This window comes from Oncorhynchus kisutch, linkage group LG19 (assembly GCF_002021735.2).
Source record: "Oncorhynchus kisutch isolate 150728-3 linkage group LG19, Okis_V2, whole genome shotgun sequence".
Classification (NCBI taxonomy): Eukaryota; Metazoa; Chordata; class Actinopteri; order Salmoniformes; family Salmonidae; genus Oncorhynchus; species Oncorhynchus kisutch.
In genome coordinates, this window is record NC_034192.2 from 20,327,016 (window position 1) to 20,347,560 (window position 20,545).

General features: G+C 44.5%; 1 protein-coding gene across 1 annotated transcript in view; it reads left to right on the forward strand.

The window, feature by feature from the left end:
* The window catches only part of cfap54 (cilia and flagella associated 54), a 139,623-nt gene that overhangs the window by 49,588 nt on the left and 69,490 nt on the right, over positions 1 to 20,545 (forward strand). Inside the window, exons 30-35 of the mRNA XM_020452271.2 lie at positions 3,564 to 3,663; positions 3,768 to 3,862; positions 8,135 to 8,335; positions 8,693 to 8,865; positions 9,078 to 9,280; positions 9,543 to 9,752. Of these exons, the coding sequence (XP_020307860.2) occupies positions 3,564 to 3,663; positions 3,768 to 3,862; positions 8,135 to 8,335; positions 8,693 to 8,865; positions 9,078 to 9,280; positions 9,543 to 9,752 (982 nt within the window). The remainder of the gene's footprint in view (positions 1 to 3,563; positions 3,664 to 3,767; positions 3,863 to 8,134; positions 8,336 to 8,692; positions 8,866 to 9,077; positions 9,281 to 9,542; positions 9,753 to 20,545) is intronic.

Consider the following 20,545-nt stretch of genomic DNA (forward strand, 5'->3'; position numbering starts at 1 on the left):
AGATATATTTTCCCTAACACTGACAAGCTGACCAAACCGCTCGCACCCCTGCGTGCTCCATAATGCCCGTGTTGATTTTGTACTCCCACACCAGACACGATCAGGACACGCAGGTTGAAATATCATAACAAACTGAACCAATTATATTAATTTGGGGACAGGTCGAAAAGCATTAAGCATTTATTTAGCTAGCTAGTCCTGGGATATAAACATTTGGTTGTTATTTTACCTGAAAGTCCTCTACTGCGACAATTAATACACAGATAAAACGGTAAACCGAATTCCTTTCTCGTCATCTCTCCTCCTTCTACAGCATTCTTTTTTACTTCTTTGGACTTTATATGGAGGTTGGGTACCAACTTTACGGTGCGTTACTGACTGGAGTGTGGACGTCAGTTCATCTTTCAATCACCCACGTGGGTATGTGCTCCTAAAACCAGTGAGGAGATGGCACGTGAGTATATGCTAAAAACCAAAGAGGAGATTTGAGAGGCAGGACTTGCAGTGCATTGAGCGTCACAAATACGACTTTCCCGAAGCGGATCCTCTGTTTGGCCCACCACCCAGGACAATGGATCGGATCCCAGCCGGCGACCCAAAACAACCGCGCCGCAGAAGGGGCAGACGGCGCGGTCTTCTGGTCAGGCTCCGTAGACAGGCACATCGCGCACCGCTCTCGAGCATACTACTCGCCAATATCCAGTCTCTTGACAACAAGGTAGACGAAATCCGAGCAAGGGTTGCCTTCCAGAGAGACATCAGAGACTGTAACGTTCTTTGTTTCACGGAAACATGGCTCACTCGAGACACGCTATCGGAGTTGGTACAGCCACCTGGTTTCTTCACGCATCGCGCCGACAGAAACAAGCATCTCTCTGGTAAGAAGAAGGGTGGGGTGTATGCCTTTTGATTAACGAGACGTGGTGTGATCATAACAACATACAGGAACTCAAGTCCTTTTGTTCACCTGACTTAGAATTCCTCACAATCAAATGCCAACCGCATTATCTACTAAGAGAATCCTCTTCAATCATAATCACAGCCGTGTGTATACCCCCAAGCAGACACCTCGACGGCCCTGAATTTTTTTTATTGGACTCTATGTAAACTGGAAACCACATATCCTGAGGTTACATTTATTGTAGCTGGGGATTTTAACAAGGCTATTCTGAAAACAAGACTCCCTAAATTTTATCAGCATATCGATTGCGCGACCTGGGCTGGTAAAACCCTAGATCATTGTTATTCTAACTTCCGCGACGCATATAAAGCCCTCCCCGCCCTCCTTTCGGAAAAGCTGACCATGGCTCCATTTTGTTGCTCGCAGCCTATAGACAGAAACTAAAAACGGAAGCACTCGTGCTCAGGTCTGTTCAATGCTAGTCCGACCAATCGGATTCCACGCTTCAAGATTGCTTTGATCACGTGGACTGGGATATGTTCCGGATAGCGTCGAACCACTACATTGATGAATACGCTGATTCGGTGAGCGAGTTTATTAGCAAGTGCATCGGTGATGTTGTACAGCGTCTATTAAAACATTCCCCAACCAGAAACCGTAGATTGATGGCAGCAGTCGCGCTAAACTGAAGCGCGAACCATGCGCGAAACATGACCGAATACAAACAGTGTAGCTATTCCCTCCGCATGGTAATCAAACAAGCTAAGCGCCAGTATAGAGACAAAGTAGAGTCGCAATTCAATGGCAATGACACAAGAGGTATGTGGCAGGGTCTATGGACCATGATGTCTCGCTCCCAGACAAACTAAACAACTTCTTTGCTCGCTTTGAGGACAATACAGTGCCACTGACACGGCCCCCTACCAAAACTTGCGGGCTCTCCTTCACTGCAGCCAACATGAGTAAAACATTTAAACGTGTTAACCCCCGCAAGGCTGCAGGCCCAGACAGCATCCCCAGCCGTGTCCTCAGCACATGCGCAGACTAGCTGGCTGGTGTGTTTACGGACATATTCAATCAATCCTTATCCCAGTCTGCTGTTCCCACATGCTTCAAGATGGCTACCATTGTTCCTGTTCCCAAGAAAGCTAAGGTATCTGAGATAAATGACTAAATGTAGCACTCACTTCCGTCATCATGAAGTGCTTTGAGAGACTAGTCAAGGATCATATCACCACCACCCTACCTGACACCCTAGTCTTGGCCATTGTGGAGAGGTTGGAGTCTGTTTGATTGGGTGTGTGAACAGGTGTCTTTAATACAGGTAACGTGTTCAAGCAGGTGCAGTTAATACAGGTAATGAGTGGAGAACAGGAGGGCTTCTTAAAGAAAAACTAACAGGTCTGCGAGAGCCGGAATTCTTACTGGTTGGTAGGTGATCAAATACTTATGTCATGCAATAAAATGCAAATAAATTACTTAAAAATCATACAATGTGATTTTCTGGACCTCTACATGCTTTGTAAGTAGGAAAACCTGCAAAATCGGCAGTGTATCAAATATAAGTCATTTCAAACCATACAGTTTTGTTGAATATGAAATACATCATATTAAACATTTCATATTTTCATTATATTTCTGCTGTGTACTTGAGCTCAAAAGTGACTACACCTCAGCAATGTATAACTATTTTTACCAGAAAGGTGAGATTTTAACCTTTCTTGGAGTTTGCAGCATTACTAGTTATTATGTATTTGTATTTATTAAGGATCCCCATTAGCTGCTGGAAAGGCAGCAGCTTCTCTTCCTGGTGTCCAAACACAAGGCATTTACATTACATATACAGTTCCAGTCAAAAGTTTTTGAGACACCTACTCATTGCAGGGATTTTCTTTATTTTTACTATTTTCTACAGACTTGTTAGATTTTTGTGACTGCACTTGAAGAAACTTTCGAAATTCTTCAAATTTCATGTCTTAAAGTAATGGTGGACTGTCGCTTATTTGAGCTGTTCTTGTCATAATATGGGCTATCTTCTGTATACCACCCCTACCGTGTCATGTCAAGAGTGTGCAAAGGGTGGCTACTTTGGAGAATTTCAAATATAAAACATATTTTGATTTGTTTAACACTTTTTTGGTTACTACATGAGTCCATATGTGTTATGTCTTCACTATTATTCTACAATGTAGAAAATAGTAAAAAATTAAGAAAAACCGTTGAATGAGTAGGTGTGTCCAACTTTTGACTGGTACTGTAAAACAACAGATAAAACAGTACAAATGTTAAAACAGTACATCATATAACATTATTACACCACTAAATATCTACAATACAAAATGTATAGTACCACCATACAACAATATTACAGTGTAGGTGTGTTTAGAGTGCGTGTGCTGTCGCTTGTGTGTGTCTCTTCACAGTCCCCACTTTATGGCCCTCATGATAAATAATTACTTTTGGGGATTACGTAGATTACATTTTTGATTATCTTTAGTTACATTTAAGAGTTTAAAGAATGATGTACAGTATGTTGTTGTTGTTTTAGGGCTCTGATTTATATATACCAAGTGACAGACCAGTGACAGACCAGGACAAACACTTGCGGGGTCAGACTCAGAACCCAACTGTATGTGATGTGGTATGTGTGTGTGTGTGACAGGAGGGATGAGGGACTGACAGGGCCTAAGAAGGGCCCAGGGGACAGATCAACCTCAGGGAAAGAACTGAAGAAGTACTCCTCCTCCATCATGGAGTACAAGGTGAGCTCAGCTAAAATCCTTCCCTTTTCTTTTCTGTCCCTCCCATGAAGATATTGCAGAAGAATAATTCAATAAATCTGACAGCCGTTTGTTATCCCCTTTAGAAGAATAAAGCTAGTACATTCTGGAGTGACAAGAAGAGGAAAGAGCTTCTCCAGAAGAAACAACTGACTGCTCTGAAAGCACAGAACACAGAGAGGTGGGTACCAACCTCTCCACTCACCGGACCCTTTTGATCACTCGACTAAGCATGCCTATCCTTAATGTCAATATGTCTTGTCCATTTCTGTTCTGGTTAGTGTTTATTGGCTTATTTCACTGTAGAGCCTCTAGTCCTGCTCACTATACCTTATCCAACCTATTAGTTCCACCACCCACACATGCAATGACATCTCCTGGTTTCAACGATGTTTCTAGAGACAATATCTCTCTCTTCATCACTCAATACCTAGGTTTACCTCCACTGTATTCACATCCTGCCATACATTTGTCTGTACATTATACCTTGATGCTATTTTATCGCCCCCAGAAACCTCCTTTTACTCTATGTTCCAGACGTTCTAGACGACCAATTCTCATAGCTTTTAGCCGTACCCTTATTCTACTCCTCCTATGTTCCTCTGGCGATGTAGAGGTGAATCCAGGCCCTGCAGTGCCTAGCTCCACTCCTATTCCCCAGGCGCTCTCTTTTGACGACTTCTGTAACCGTAATAGCCTTGGTTTCATGCATGTTAACATTAGAAGCCTCCTCCCTAAGTTTGTTCTATTCACTGCTTTAGCACACTCTGCCAACCCGGATGTTCTAGCTGTGTCTGAATCCTGGCTTAGGAAGACCACCAAAAATTCTGAAGTTTTAATTCCAAACTACAACATTTTCAGACAAGATAGAACTGCCAAAGGGGGCGGTGTTGCAATCTACTGCAAAGATAGCCTGCAGAGTTCTGTCCTACTATCCAGGTCTGTACCCAAACAATTTGAACTTCTACTTTTAAAAATCCACCTCTCTAAAAACAAGTCTCTCACCGTTGCCGCCTGCTATAGACCACCCTCTGCCCCCAGCTGTGCTCTGGACACCATATGTGAACTGATTGCCCCCCATCTATCTTCAGAGTTCGTGCTGCTAGGCGACCTAAACTGGAACATGCTTAACACCCCAGCCATCCTACAATCTAAACTTGATGCCCTCAATCTCACACAAGTAATCAATGAACCTACCAGGTACCTCCCCAAAACCTTAAACACGGGCACCCTCATAGATATCATCCTAACCAACTTCCCCTCTAAATACACCTCTGCTGTCTTCAACCAAGATCTCAGCGATCACTGCCTCATTGCCTGCATCCGTAATGGGTCAGCGGTCAAACGACCTCCACTCATCACTGTAAAACGCTCCCTGAAACACTTCTGCGAGCAGGCCTTTCTAATCGACCTGGCCGGGGTATCCTGGAAGGATATTGATCTCATCCCGTCAGTAGAGGATGCCTGGATATTTTTTAAAAATGCCTTCCTAACCATCTTAAATAAACATGCCCCATTCAAGAAATTTAGAACCAGGAACAGATATAGCCCTTGGTTCTCCCCAGACCTGACTGCCCTTAACCAACACAAAAACATCCTATGGCGTTCTGCATTAGCATCGAACAGCCCCCGTGATATGCAGCTGTTCAGGGAAGCTAGAAATCATTATACACAGGCAGTTAGAAAAGCCAAGGCTAGCTTTTTCAAGCAGAAATTTGCTTCCTGCAACACTAACTCAAAAAAGTTCTGGGACACTGTAAAGTCCATGGAGAATAAGAACACCTCCTCCCAGCTGCCCACTGCACTGAAGATAGGAAACACTGTCACCACTGATAAATCCACCATAATTGAGAATTTCAATAAGCATTTTTCTACGGCTGGCCATGCTTTCCACCTGGCTACTCCTACCCCGGACAACAGCACTGCACCCCCAACAGCAACTCGCCCAAGCCTTCCCCATTTCTCCTTCTCCCAAATCCATTCAGCTGATGTTCTGAAAGAGCTGCAAAATCTGGACCCCTACAAATCAGCCGGGCTAGACAATCTGGACCCTTTCTTTCTAAAATTATCTGCCGAAATTGTTGCCACCCCTATTACTAGCCTGTTCAACCTCTCTTTCGTGTCGTCTGAGATTCCCAAAGATTGGAAAGCAGCTGCGGTCATCCCCCTCTTCAAAGGGGGGGACACTCTTGACCCAAACTGCTACAGACCTATATCTATCCTACCGTGCCTTTCTAAGGTCTTCGAAAGCCAAGTCAACAAACAGATTACCGACCATTTCGAATCTCACCATACCTTCTCTGCTATGCAATCTGGTTTCAGAGCTGGTCATGGGTGCACCTCAGCCACGCTCAAGGTCCTAAACGATATCTTAACCGCCATCGATAAGAAACATTACTGTGCAGCCGTATTCATTGATCTGGCCAAGGCTTTCGACTCTGTCAATCACCATATCCTCATCGGCAGACTCGACAGCCTTGGTTTCTCAAATGATTGCCTCGCCTGGTTCAGCAACTACTTCTCTGATAGAGTTCAGTGTGTCAAGTCGGAGGGTCTGCTGTCCGGACCTCTGGCAGTCTCTATGGGGGTGCCACAGGGTTCAATTCTTGGACCGACTCTCTTCTCTGTATACATCAATGAGGTCGCTCTTGCTGCTGGTGAGTCCCTGATCCACCTATACGCAGACGACACCATTCTGTATACTTCCGGCCCTTCTTTGGACACTGTGTTAACAACCCTCCAGGCAAGCTTCAATGCCATACAACTCTCCTTCCGTGGCCTCCAATTGCTCTTAAATACAAGTAAAACTAAATGCATGCTCTTCAACCGATCGCTACCTGCACCTACCCGCCTGTCCAACATCACTACTCTGGACGGCTCTGACTTAGAATACGTGGACAACTACAAATACTTAGGTGTCTGGTTAGACTGTAAACTCTCCTTCCAGACCCATATCAAACATCTCCAATCCAAAGTTAAATCTAGAATTGGCTTCCTATTTCGCAACAAAGCATCCTTCACTCATGCTGCCAAACATACCCTTGTAAAACTGACCATCCTACCAATCCTCGACTTTGGCGATGTCATTTACAAAATAGCCTCCAATACCCTACTCAACAAATTGGATGCAGTCTATCACAGTGCAATCCGTTTTATCACCAAAGCCCCATATACTACCCACCATTGCGACCTGTACGCTCTCGTTGGCTGGCCCTCGCTTCATACTCGTCGCCAAACCCACTGGCTCCATGTCATCTACAAGACCCTGCTAGGTAAAGTCCCCCCTTATCTCAGCTCGCTGGTCACCATAGCATCTCCCACCTGTAGCACACGCTCCAGCAGGTATATCTCTCTAGTCACCCCCAAGACCAATTCTTTCTTTGGCCGCCTCTCCTTCCAGTTCTCTGCTGCCAATGACTGGAACGAACTACAAAAATCTCTGAAACTGGAAACACTTATCTCCCTCACTAGCTTTAAGCACCAACTGTCAGAGCAGCTCACAGATTACTGCACCTGTACATAGCCCACCTAAAATTTAGCCCAAACAACTACCTCTTTCCCAACTGTATTTAATTTTTATTTATTTATTTATTTTGCTCCTTTGCACCCCATTATTTTTTTATTTCTACTTTGCACATTCTTCCATTGCAAAACTACCATTCCAGTATTTTACTTGCTATATTGTATTTACTTTGCCATCATGGCCTTTTTTTGCCTTTACCTCCCTTCTCACCTCATTTGCTCACATTGTATATAGACTTGTTTATACTGCATTATTGACTGTATGTTTGTTTTTACTCCATGTGTAACTCTGTGTCGTTTTATCTGTCGAACTGCTTTGCTTTATCTTGGCCAGGTCGCAATTGTAAATGAGAACTTGTTCTCAACTTGCCTACCTGGTTAAATAAAGGTAAAATAAAAAAATAAATAAAATGCTTGTCTTCATCCTCCTCTGACGAGGAGTAAGAAATGTCAGACCACTGCGCAGCGTGGTAGGTGTCCATATTGTATTTAATACGAATACTGAACACTTGAACAAAAACAATAAAATGACAAAAACAAACAGTCCTGAACGGTGAAGCAAAACACAGAACAGAAAATAATCACCCACAACTCAAAGGTGAAACCAGGCTACCTAAGTATGGTTCTCAATCAGGGACAACGATTGGCAGCTGCCTCTGATTGAGAACCATACCAGGCCAAACACAGAAATCCCAAATTATAGAAAAAAGAACATAGACTGCCCACCCCAACTCACGCCCTGACCATACTAAAACAAAGGAACTAAGGTCAGAACGTGACAGGTACAGTACTTTTACAGCAACTGTCTCTCTTTGTGCTTATGACCAATTTATGACCAATTACTGTTCAGCATTTACCCCGAGTGTTGTTTATGCAAGTGTACATGTGTGTCCTTACCTGCATGTATGCTCCGCTCACATCTGTGTGTCAGGGAGTGTAAGGCGGTGGACACCATGCTGAACCAGCTAGCCCCCCTGGTGCGGCGTCACCAGCGTCGGAGGCGTCTGAGACAGGTGTGTTCTGAGGAGTGGTTGTGGAGGTGTCACCTCAACCTTAGCATCGCCAGGGCTCACCTGGGACTACTGAGAAGGAGCCTGGAGAACCACCAGGGCCTTGGGGCCCAACAACACAGGTAAATATAGACACAAACACACACATGCATACATACACATATACACACACACACATACAGATCACTGTTTTCCACATATACATACTGCACCCTTGTCACGCTATCATTCCCTACAGATTGTACTGTGCTGGCTCAGATGTTTTCACAGTCACTGTCCTTTCCAGCACGATTCGCTAAGAGTGTAGCTAAAAGTGAGCTGAGCTAGCCCTATAATGTATCTGGTGCCAGCTCACTTTTAAGCAAGCATAGGAGTTAGCTACATTTCTGTGTTTTATTGATTGTACATATATGTACAATATTTTTGTGTACATTTTACAACAAAGACAATAGACCATGATGACATTTTTGTTCTTGTAGCTACAGCCAGCTGCCTCCGTCGTTGTTCTCCCTGGCCCACTCTGGTACTCTGGTGAGGTGGAGGAACATGCATCAGCACATCGGAGTCCCTGACCTGATCCCCCCGGCCCCCAAAGCCACGCCCCAGCCCTGCCTCAGAGCCATCCTCCACAAGGCCAAGGAGAGCGGACAGGGTAAGGAAATAACTAACTAACCAGCTAACTGTCATCAACACTCTCTCCCTCTCCCTGTCTCTCTTTTTTTCTCTTTTGCTGTCTATATCTCTCTCTTTCACTCTCTCTCCCTCTCCCTATGTCTTTTTTTTTGACCCATCACCAGAGGGGTCACACATCAGAGGACAAGAACATTCTTCCTATCTTTCACTCTTTCTCTCTCCACCCTTCAGCTGCCACCACCACCAGTGGAGAGGACTTCAGCACGACAGAGAGCAGTGAGCAGGACAGTGAGCAGGACTCTCCCCGTACCCAGCCGGCTGTGGACTCGGACTATAGTGAGCCCTCAGTGATGACCACCTCCCCGACCAGACGCACTTCCACTCAGCTGCTGGAGTCACTCAACAAGGCTGCCCTGCACCTCCGCAGAGCCATGGTACCTGATATACACACACAAACAGACACGGATGCATATACACACGAACACACACACACATACAAACTGGCAACAAAAATTAAATAATCATGCACTGTATGTATGCATACATGCGCCCACACACACTCCAAAATGTAAACCGTAACGTCAGTACAAACAATATCTGTATTTATGTTGAGAGTGTAATGTGTTTGGCAATGACCTGTATATTGGTATGTTTATGTATGGTATTTTTGAAGGGTGTGTGTGTGTTTGTAAACAGGTACTTGCCCATCGTGGGGGCCACTGGACAACGTTGCAGTGTGTGTGTCGGACACTATGGGACCAGGGCTGTACCATCACTCTACTAGTAGACAGGGGTACATCCATGGAGCCCCCCATCCCTTTAACATTGGACCAGCTCAACACTGTCCTCACCCCTTTGTTTGAGCTGGCTACAGACCTCGTCATGAACATGATGGAGACGATGCAGGTCTCACTTTATCACTTTACTCTTACTTGCTTTTGAGCTCGATTATTGTTCAACTCATAAACATACTAATTTGTCTACACAACTTCACCAAACACTTGATATTGCTAAAGCAACATCAAAGTAATGTATAAACTAATGTACAGTGGGGTCCGAAATTATTGACACCCTTGATAAAGAAAAGCAAAAATGACTGTATATAATAAATAATTCAAATGCTGAAATACACTGAGTACAAAACATATTTGGAACACCTGCAGGTTCCATGACATAGACTGAGCTGGTGAATCCAGGCTTATTGATGTCAGTCATTATTAGGAAGGTGTTCCTAATGTTTGGTATACTCAGTGTTTATTGTATGCAAAAAAAGGGACATTATATTATTTTATACTAATGCTATTGCTCAGAGATATAACTTTTGTTTAACAAAAATATAACACATACAACAATTTAAAGGATTTGACTGAGTTACAGTTAAATCCTTTGTTATACGTACTGCCAAATTCTCTAAAACGTCCTTGGATGCGACTTATGGTAGAGACAATAACGTAACATTTTCTGACAACAGCTCTGGTGGAAATTCCTGCAGTCAGCATGACCAAGCCAAGGTGGCATAGCAGTTCAGACGTCTTTTGTCCTCGTCTTGTCGTGTCCTGTATATATATATATTTACAACTTTTTCACATACATTTTATTTTTATTTTCCATCAACTCATCTTCAAAACACTCTCCTGCAACCCGCCTCACCAATGTATATTTATAAAAAAGTATTATTTACCTCAGATCTGTAATCCTCCAAGAAGCTAGCCAGAAACTCCAAGAAGCTAGCCTGAAACTAGCCAGAAGCTAATCCAGAAGCTAGTTCAGAAGCTAGTTAGCTCCTTTACTGGCAAATCGTTAATATTCAGCTAACCACGGTTTGTGGTCATCAGCTATCCTTTAGCTCGAAAATCTATCGCCAGTTCTGTACGGCGCAGCGCGGCTCGGAACGGAACATACCGGACCAATTTTTCTCTCCATGTCCCTGGACATTCATACCCGGATCTCACAGCTAGCTAGCTGCTATCCGTGTGACCATCGGAGCTAGCAAGCTCCGTCAATCACTCCTGAGTTCCATCAATCACACCTGGGCTGCAGTCACCTATCCGGACCCGTTTTACTGCCTTCGCGGAGCCCCACCGGGCCTTCACAACTGGACTGCCGACGTTATCTACCCGAAGGAGTTATTCGGCCGGCTCCTCCGTCGCGACGTTACCTGAACGCCCATCTGCGGCCTGCTAACCGTTAGCTGTCTTACCGGCTGCTATCTGAATAGACAATCGGACAATTTTTTTATTATTATTTTTTTAAATTATTTTTTTTATTATTATTATTATATTTTCTTCTTGGGCCTCTATAACTATATCTATTGTTTTTATTTTTGTTGTTGTTGTGTGATTTGGATTAATCCCCTCTACCACACGGAACCCCACTAATCTACTGACGGAACGTAAGGGGTGGCTAACAGACCTCCATCCTATGCTAGCTTGCTACCGATGCCCTGGCTAGCTGTCTAAATCACCAACCAACCTCTCCACTCACCGGACCCTTTTGATCACTCGACTAAGCATGCCTATCCTTAATGTCAATATGTCTTGTCCATTTCTGTTCTGGTTAGTGTTTATTGGCTTATTTCACTGTAGAGCCTCTAGTCCTGCTCACTATACCTTATCCAACCTATTAGTTCCACCACCCACACATGCAATGACATCTCCTGGTTTCAACGATGTTTCTAGAGACAATATCTCTCTCTTCATCACTCAATACCTAGGTTTACCTCCACTGTATTCACATCCTGCCATACATTTGTCTGTACATTATACCTTGATGCTATTTTATCGCCCCCAGAAACCTCCTTTTACTCTATGTTCCAGACGTTCTAGACGACCAATTCTCATAGCTTTTAGCCGTACCCTTATTCTACTCCTCCTATGTTCCTCTGGCGATGTAGAGGTGAATCCAGGCCCTGCAGTGCCTAGCTCCACTCCTATTCCCCAGGCGCTCTCTTTTGACGACTTCTGTAACCGTAATAGCCTTGGTTTCATGCATGTTAACATTAGAAGCCTCCTCCCTAAGTTTGTTCTATTCACTGCTTTAGCACACTCTGCCAACCCGGATGTTCTAGCTGTGTCTGAATCCTGGCTTAGGAAGACCACCAAAAATTCTGAAGTTTTAATTCCAAACTACAACATTTTCAGACAAGATAGAACTGCCAAAGGGGGCGGTGTTGCAATCTACTGCAAAGATAGCCTGCAGAGTTCTGTCCTACTATCCAGGTCTGTACCCAAACAATTTGAACTTCTACTTTTAAAAATCCACCTCTCTAAAAACAAGTCTCTCACCGTTGCCGCCTGCTATAGACCACCCTCTGCCCCCAGCTGTGCTCTGGACACCATATGTGAACTGATTGCCCCCCATCTATCTTCAGAGTTCGTGCTGCTAGGCGACCTAAACTGGAACATGCTTAACACCCCAGCCATCCTACAATCTAAACTTGATGCCCTCAATCTCACACAAATAATCAATGAACCTACCAGGTACCTCCCCAAAACCTTAAACACGGGCACCCTCATAGATATCATCCTAACCAACTTCCCCTCTAAATACACCTCTGCTGTCTTCAACCAAGATCTCAGCGATCACTGCCTCATTGCCTGCATCCGTAATGGGTCAGCGGTCAAACGACCTCCACTCATCACTGTAAAACGCTCCCTGAAACACTTCTGCGAGCAGGCCTTTCTAATCGACCTGGCCGGGGTATCCTGGAAGGATATTGATCTCATCCCGTCAGTAGAGGATGCCTGGATATTTTTTAAAAATGCCTTCCTAACCATCTTAAATAAACATGCCCCATTCAAGAAATTTAGAACCAGGAACAGATATAGCCCTTGGTTCTCCCCAGACCTGACTGCCCTTAACCAACACAAAAACATCCTATGGCGTTCTGCATTAGCATCGAACAGCCCCCGTGATATGCAGCTGTTCAGGGAAGCTAGAAACCATTATACACAGGCAGTTAGAAAAGCCAAGGCTAGCTTTTTCAAGCAGAAATTTGCTTCCTGCAACACTAACTCAAAAAAGTTCTGGGACACTGTAAAGTCCATGGAGAATAAGAACACCTCCTCCCAGCTGCCCACTGCACTGAAGATAGGAAACACTGTCACCACTGATAAATCCACCATAATTGAGAATTTCAATAAGCATTTTTCTACGGCTGGCCATGCTTTCCACCTGGCTACTCCTACCCCGGACAACAGCACTGCACCCCCAACAGCAACTCGCCCAAGCCTTCCCCATTTCTCCTTCTCCCAAATCCATTCAGCTGATGTTCTGAAAGAGCTGCAAAATCTGGACCCCTACAAATCAGCCGGGCTAGACAATCTGGACCCTTTCTTTCTAAAATTATCTGCCGAAATTGTTGCCACCCCTATTACTAGCCTGTTCAACCTCTCTTTCGTGTCGTCTGAGATTCCCAAAGATTGGAAAGCAGCTGCGGTCATCCCCCTCTTCAAAGGGGGGGACACTCTTGACCCAAACTGCTACAGACCTATATCTATCCTACCGTGCCTTTCTAAGGTCTTCGAAAGCCAAGTCAACAAACAGATTACCGACCATTTCGAATCTCACCATACCTTCTCTGCTATGCAATCTGGTTTCAGAGCTGGTCATGGGTGCACCTCAGCCACGCTCAAGGTCCTAAACGATATCTTAACCGCCATCGATAAGAAACATTACTGTGCAGCCGTATTCATTGATCTGGCCAAGGCTTTCGACTCTGTCAATCACCACATCCTCATCGGCAGACTCGACAGCCTTGGTTTCTCAAATGATTGCCTCGCCTGGTTCACCAACTACTTCTCTGATAGAGTTCAGTGTGTCAAGTCGGAGGGTCTGCTGTCCGGACCTCTGGCAGTCTCTATGGGGGTGCCACAGGGTTCAATTCTTGGACCGACTCTCTTCTCTGTATACATCAATGAGGTCGCTCTTGCTGCTGGTGAGTCCCTGATCCACCTCTACGCAGACGACACCATTCTGTATACTTCCGGCCCTTCTTTGGACACTGTGTTAACAACCCTCCAGGCAAGCTTCAATGCCATACAACTCTCCTTCCGTGGCCTCCAATTGCTCTTAAATACAAGTAAAACTAAATGCATGCTCTTCAACCGATCGCTACCTGCACCTACCCGCCTGTCCAACATCACTACTCTGGACGGCTCTGACTTAGAATACGTGGACAACTACAAATACTTAGGTGTCTGGTTAGACTGTAAACTCTCCTTCCAGACCCATATCAAACATCTCCAATCCAAAGTTAAATCTAGAATTGGCTTCCTATTTCGCAACAAAGCATCCTTCACTCATGCTGCCAAACATACCCTTGTAAAACTGACCATCCTACCAATCCTCGACTTTGGCGATGTCATTTACAAAATAGCCTCCAATACCCTACTCAACAAATTGGATGCAGTCTATCACAGTGCAATCCGTTTTATCACCAAAGCCCCATATACTACCCACCATTGCGACCTGTACGCTCTCGTTGGCTGGCCCTCGCTTCATACTCGCCGCCAAACCCACTGGCTCCATGTCATCTACAAGACCCTGCTAGGTAAAGTCCCCCCTTATCTCAGCTCGCTGGTCACCATAGCATCTCCCACCTGTAGCACACGCTCCAGCAGGTATATCTCTCTAGTCACCCCCAAGACCAATTCTTTCTTTGGCCGCCTCTCCTTCCAGTTCTCTGCTGCCAATGACTGGAACGAACTACAAAAATCTCTGAAACTGGAAACACTTATCTCCCTCACTAGCTTTAAGCACCAACTGTCAGAGCAGCTCACAGATTACTGCACCTGTACATAGCCCACCTAAAATTTAGCCCAAACAACTACCTCTTTCCCAACTGTATTTAATTTTTATTTATTTATTTATTTTGCTCCTTTGCACCCCATTATTTTTTTATTTCTACTTTGCACATTCTTCCATTGCAAAACTACCATTCCAGTATTTTACTTGCTATATTGTATTTACTTTGCCATCATGGCCTTTTTTTGCCTTTACCTCCCTTCTCACCTCATTTGCTCACATTGTATATAGACTTGTTTATACTGCATTATTGACTGTATGTTTGTTTTTACTCCATGTGTAACTCTGTGTCGTTTTATCTGTCGAACTGCTTTGCTTTATCTTGGCCAGGTCGCAATTGTAAATGAGAACTTGTTCTCAACTTGCCTACCTGGTTAAATAAAGGTAAAATAAATAAAAATAAATAAAAATTGCACGCTCCCTCAAAGCTTGAGACATCTGTGGCAGGCATTGTGTTGTGTGACAAAACTGCACATTTTAGAGTGGCCTTTTATTTTCCCCAGCACAAGATGCACCTGTGTAATGATCATGCTGTTTAATCAGCTTCTTGATATGGCTTCGTGATTATTGCAGCTCAATGGCGATAACTTTTGTTGACAATTTTGGAAACAAAACATGAGGATGGGATCCACCCAAATCATTTGGGTTCCTGGATCCTTTCACAGCATTATAAGGTTGCGTTGAGACAATGACTTATCAATGACCCATGTCCAGCTCAGTTAATCCCTACCATTGGGCCGCTGAGTTATCATAATGCTTTAGCAAATGTACATTATACCAGGGGCATTGGTAGAAACAATGTACGTAACCCAATTTATGTCCCGCTAACTGCCCTGAATGCCTCTGCTGATCCTACAACTATTTTATGCAGCAATTATGTGTCTATGAACCAAATTTAGGCTGTTATCACTGAGGCAGTGTGCCCTAGTAGGAAGTCCTCTGTGTGCAGCTCACCCTGCACCAACATAAATAACAGGGGAATATCTACTGCTGCTAAGCTTCCCAGTAAAGCAATGAAAACAAGCAAGCATCCGAGAAAACTGCTCAAAATAGCGCATGTTAACATATCTAGCTTAAGAAACAAGGTTCATGAAATTAATAACTTGCTAGTAACAGATGACATTCATATTCTGTCTATCTCTGAAACTCACTTAGATAATACCTTTGATGATACAGTGGTAGCAATACATGGTTATAACATTTACTGAAAAGACAGAAATGCCAATGGTGGAGGTGTTGCAGTCTACATTAAGGACCACATTCCTGTTAAGATTAGAGAGGATCTCATGTTAAATACTGTTGAAGTAATATGGCTACAGGTTCATAGCTTCTTTACTGGCAAATCGTTAGTATTCAGCTAACCACGGTTTGTGGTCATCAGCTATCCTTTAGCTCGAAAATCTATCGCCAGTTTTGTACGGCGCAGCGCGGCTCGGAACGGAACATACCGGACCAATTTTTCTCTCCATGTCCCTGGATTTCAACCGCTAACTCTGGACATTCATACCTGGATCTCACAGCTAGCTAGCTGCTATCCGTGTGACTATCGGCTTTCGTCGATTCCGGAGCAAACATCAATTATTCCGGAGCTAGCCAGCTCCGTCAATCACTCCTGAGTTCCATCAATCACTCCTGGGCTGCAGTCACCTATCCGGACCCGTTTTACTGCCTACGCGGAGCCCCACCGGGCCTTCACAACTGGACTGCCGACGTTATCTACCCGAAGGAGTTATCCGGCTGGCTCCTCCGTCGCGACGTTACCTGAACGCCCATCTGCGGCCTGCTAACCGTTAGCTGTCTTATCGGCTGCTATCTGAATAGACAATCGGACAATTTATTTATTTATTTGTATTATTATTATTATTATTATGTTTTCTTCTTGGGCCTCTATAACTATATCTATTGTTTTTATTTTTGTTGTTGTTGTGTGATTTGGATTAATCCCCTCTACCACACGGAACCCCACTAATCTACTAACGGAACGCAAGAGGTGGCTAATAACAGACCTCCATCCTATGCTAGCTTGCTACCGATGGCCGGGCTAGCTGTCTAAATCGCCGTGACCCCCAACCAACCTCTCCACTCACCGGATCCTTTTGATCACTCGACTAATGCCTCTCCTTAATGTCAATATGCCTTGTCCATTGCTGTTCTGGTTAGTATTTATTGGCTTATTTCACTGTAGAGCCTCTAGTCCTGCTCACTATACCTTATCCAACCTATTAGTTCCACCACCCACACATGCAATGACATCTCCTGGTTTCAATGATGTTTCTAGAGACAATATCTCTCTCTTCATCACTCAATACCTAGGTTTACCTCCACTGTATTCACATCCTACCATATCTTTGTCTGTACATTATACCTTGATGCTATTTTATCCCCACCAGAAACCTCCTTTTACTCTCTGTTCCAGACGTTCTAGACGACCAATTCTTATTGCTTTTAGCCGCACCCTTATTCTACTCCTCCTATGTTCCTCTGGCGATGTAGAGGTGAATCCAGGCCCTGCAGTGCCTGGCTCCACTCCTATTCCCCAGGCGCTCTCTTTTGACGACTTCTGTAACCGTAATAGCCTTGGTTTCATGCATGTTAACATTAGAAGCCTCCTCCCTAAGTTTGTTCTATTCACTGCTTTAGCACACTCTGCCAACCCGGATGTTCTAGCTGTGTCTGAATCCTGGCTTAGGAAGACCACCAAAAATTCTGAAATTTTAATTCCAAACTACAACATTTTCAGACAAGATAGAACTGCCAAAGGGGGCGGTGTTGCAATCTACTGCAAAGATAGCCTGCAGAGTTCTGTCTACTATCCAAGGTCTGTACCCAAACAATTTGAACTTCTACTTTTAAAAATCCACCTCTCTAAAAACAAGTCTCTCACTGTTGCCGCCTGCTATAGACCACCCTCTGCCCCAGCTGTGCTCTGGACACCATATGTGAACTGATTGCCCCCCATCTATCTTCAGAGCTCGTGCTGCTAGGCGACCTAAACTGGAACATGCTTAACACCCCAGCCATCCTACAATCTAAACTTGATGCCCTCAATCTCACACAAATTATCAATGAACCTACCAGGTACCTCCCCAAAGCCTTAAACACGGGCACCCTCATAGATATCATCCTAAACAACTTGCCCTCTAAATACACCTCTGCTGTCTTCAACCAAGATCTCAGCGATCACTGCCTCATTGCCTGCATCCGTAATGGGTCAGCGGTCAAACGACCTCCACTCGTCACTGTAAAACGCTCCCTGAAACACTTCAGCGAGCAGGCCTTTCTAATCGACCTGGCCGGGGTATCCTGGAAGGATATTGATCTCATCCCGTCAGTAGAGGATGCCTGGATATTCTTTAAAAATGCCTTCCTAACCATCTTAAATAAACATGCCCCATTCAAGAAATTTAGAACCAGGAACAGATATAGCCCTTGGTTCTCCCCAGACCTGACTGCCCTTAACCAACACAAAAACATCCTATGGCGTTCTGCATTAGCATCGAACAGCCCCCGTGATATGCAGCTGTTCAGGGAAGCTAGAAACCATTATACACAGGCAGTTAGAAAAGCCAAGGCTAGCTTTTTCAAGCAGAAATTTGCTTCCTGCAACACTAACTCAAAAACGTTCTGGGACACTGTAAAGTCCATGGAGAATAAGAACACCTCCTCCCAGCTGCCCACTGCACTGAAGATAGGAAACACTGTCACCACTGATAAATCCACCATAATTGAGAATTTCAATAAGCATTTTTCTACGGCTGGCCATGCTTTCCACCTGGCTACTCCTACCCCGGTCAACAGCACTGCACCCCCAACAGCAACTCGCCCAAGCCTTCCCCATTTCTCCTTCTCCCAAATCCGTTCAGCTGATGTTCTGAAAGAGCTGCAAAATCTGGACCCTTACAAATCAGCCGGGCTAGACAATCTGGACCCTTTCTTTCTAAAATGATCTGCCAAAATTGTTGCCACCCCTATTACTAGCCTGTTCAACCTCTCTTTCGTGTCGTCTGAGATTCCCAAAGATTGGAAAGCAGCTGCGGTCATCTCCCTCTTCAAAGGGGGGGACACTCTTGACCCAAACTGCTACAGACCTATATCTATCCTACCATGCCTTTCTAAGGTCTTGGAAAGCCAAGTCAGCAAACAGATTACCGACCATTTCGAATCTCACCATACCTTCTCTGCTATGCAATCTGGTTTCAGAGCTGGTCATGGGTGCACCTCAGCCACGCTCAAGGTCCTAAACGATATCTTAACCGCCATCGATAAGAAACATTACTGTGCAGCTGTATTCATTGATCTGGCCAAGGCTTTCGACTCTGTCAATCACCACATCCTCATCGGCAGACTCGACAGCCTTGGTTTCTCAAATGATTGCCTCGCCTGGTTCACCAACTACTTCTCTGATAGAGTTCAGTGTGTCAAATCGGAGGTTCTGCTGTCCGGACCTCTGGCAGTCTCTATGGGGGTGCCACAGGGTTCAATTCTTGGACCGACTCTCTTCTCTGTATACATCAATGAGGTCGCTCTTGCTGCTGGTGAGTCTCTGATCCACCTCTACGCAGACGACACCATTCTGTATACTTCTGGCCCTTCTTTGGACACTGTGTTAACAACCCTCCAGGCAAGCTACAATGCCATACAACTCTTCCGTGGCCTCCAATTGCTCTTAAATACAAGTAAAACTAAATGCATGCTCTTCAACCGATCGCTACCTGCACCTACCCGCCTGTCCAACATCACTACTCTGGACGGCTCTGACTTAGAATACGTGGACAACTACAAATACTTAGGTGTCTGGTTAGACTGTAAACTCTCCTTCCAGACCCATATCAAACATCTCCAATACAAAGTTAAATCTAGAATTGGCTTCCTATTTCGCAACAAAGCATCCTTCACTCATGCTGCCAAACATACCCTTGTAAAACTGACCATCCTACCAATCCTCGACTTTGGCGATGTCATTTACAAAATAGCCTCCAATACCCTACTCAACAAATTGGATGCAGTCTATCACAGTGCAATCCGTTTTGTCACCAAAGCCCCATATACTACCCACCATTGCGACCTGTACGCTCTCGTTGGCTGGCCCTCGCTTCATACTCGTCGCCAAACCCACTGGCTCCATGTCATCTACAAGACCCTGCTAGGTAAAGTCCCCCCTTATCTCAGCTCGCTGGTCACCATAGCATCTCCCACCTGTAGCACACGCTCCAGCAGGTATATCTCTCTAGTCACCCCCAAAACCAATTCTTTCTTTGGCCGCCTCTCCTTCCAGTTCTCTGCTGCCAATGACTGGAACGAACTACAAAAATCTCTGAAACTGGAAACACTTATCTCCCTCACTAGCTTTAAGCACCAACTGTCAGAGCAGCTCACAGATTACTGCACCTGTACATAGCCCACCTATAATTTAGCCCAAACAACTACCTCTTTCCCTACTGTATTTAATTAATTAATTTATTTAGCTCCTTTGCACCCCATTATTTTTATTTCTAATTTGCACATTCTTCCATTGCAAATCTACCGTTCCAGTGTTTTACTTGCTATATTGTATTTACTTTGCCACCATGGCCTTTTTTTGCCTTTACCTCCCTTCTCACCTCATTTGCTCACATTGTATATAGACTTGTTTATACTGTATATTGACTGTATGTTTGTTTTACTCTAACACTCTAACACAATTTGATACATCCAAGTATTTCTGACCAAACTATTATTGACAAGAATTGTAATTTTGAATTCCGCGTGTGGAGGAGGTGAAAAAAGTATTGTCTATCAACAATGACAAGCCACCAGGGTCTGACAACTTGGATGGAAAATTCCTGAGGATAATAGCAGACGACGTTGTCACTCCTATTTTCCATATCTTCAATGTAAGCCTACTTGAAAGAAAG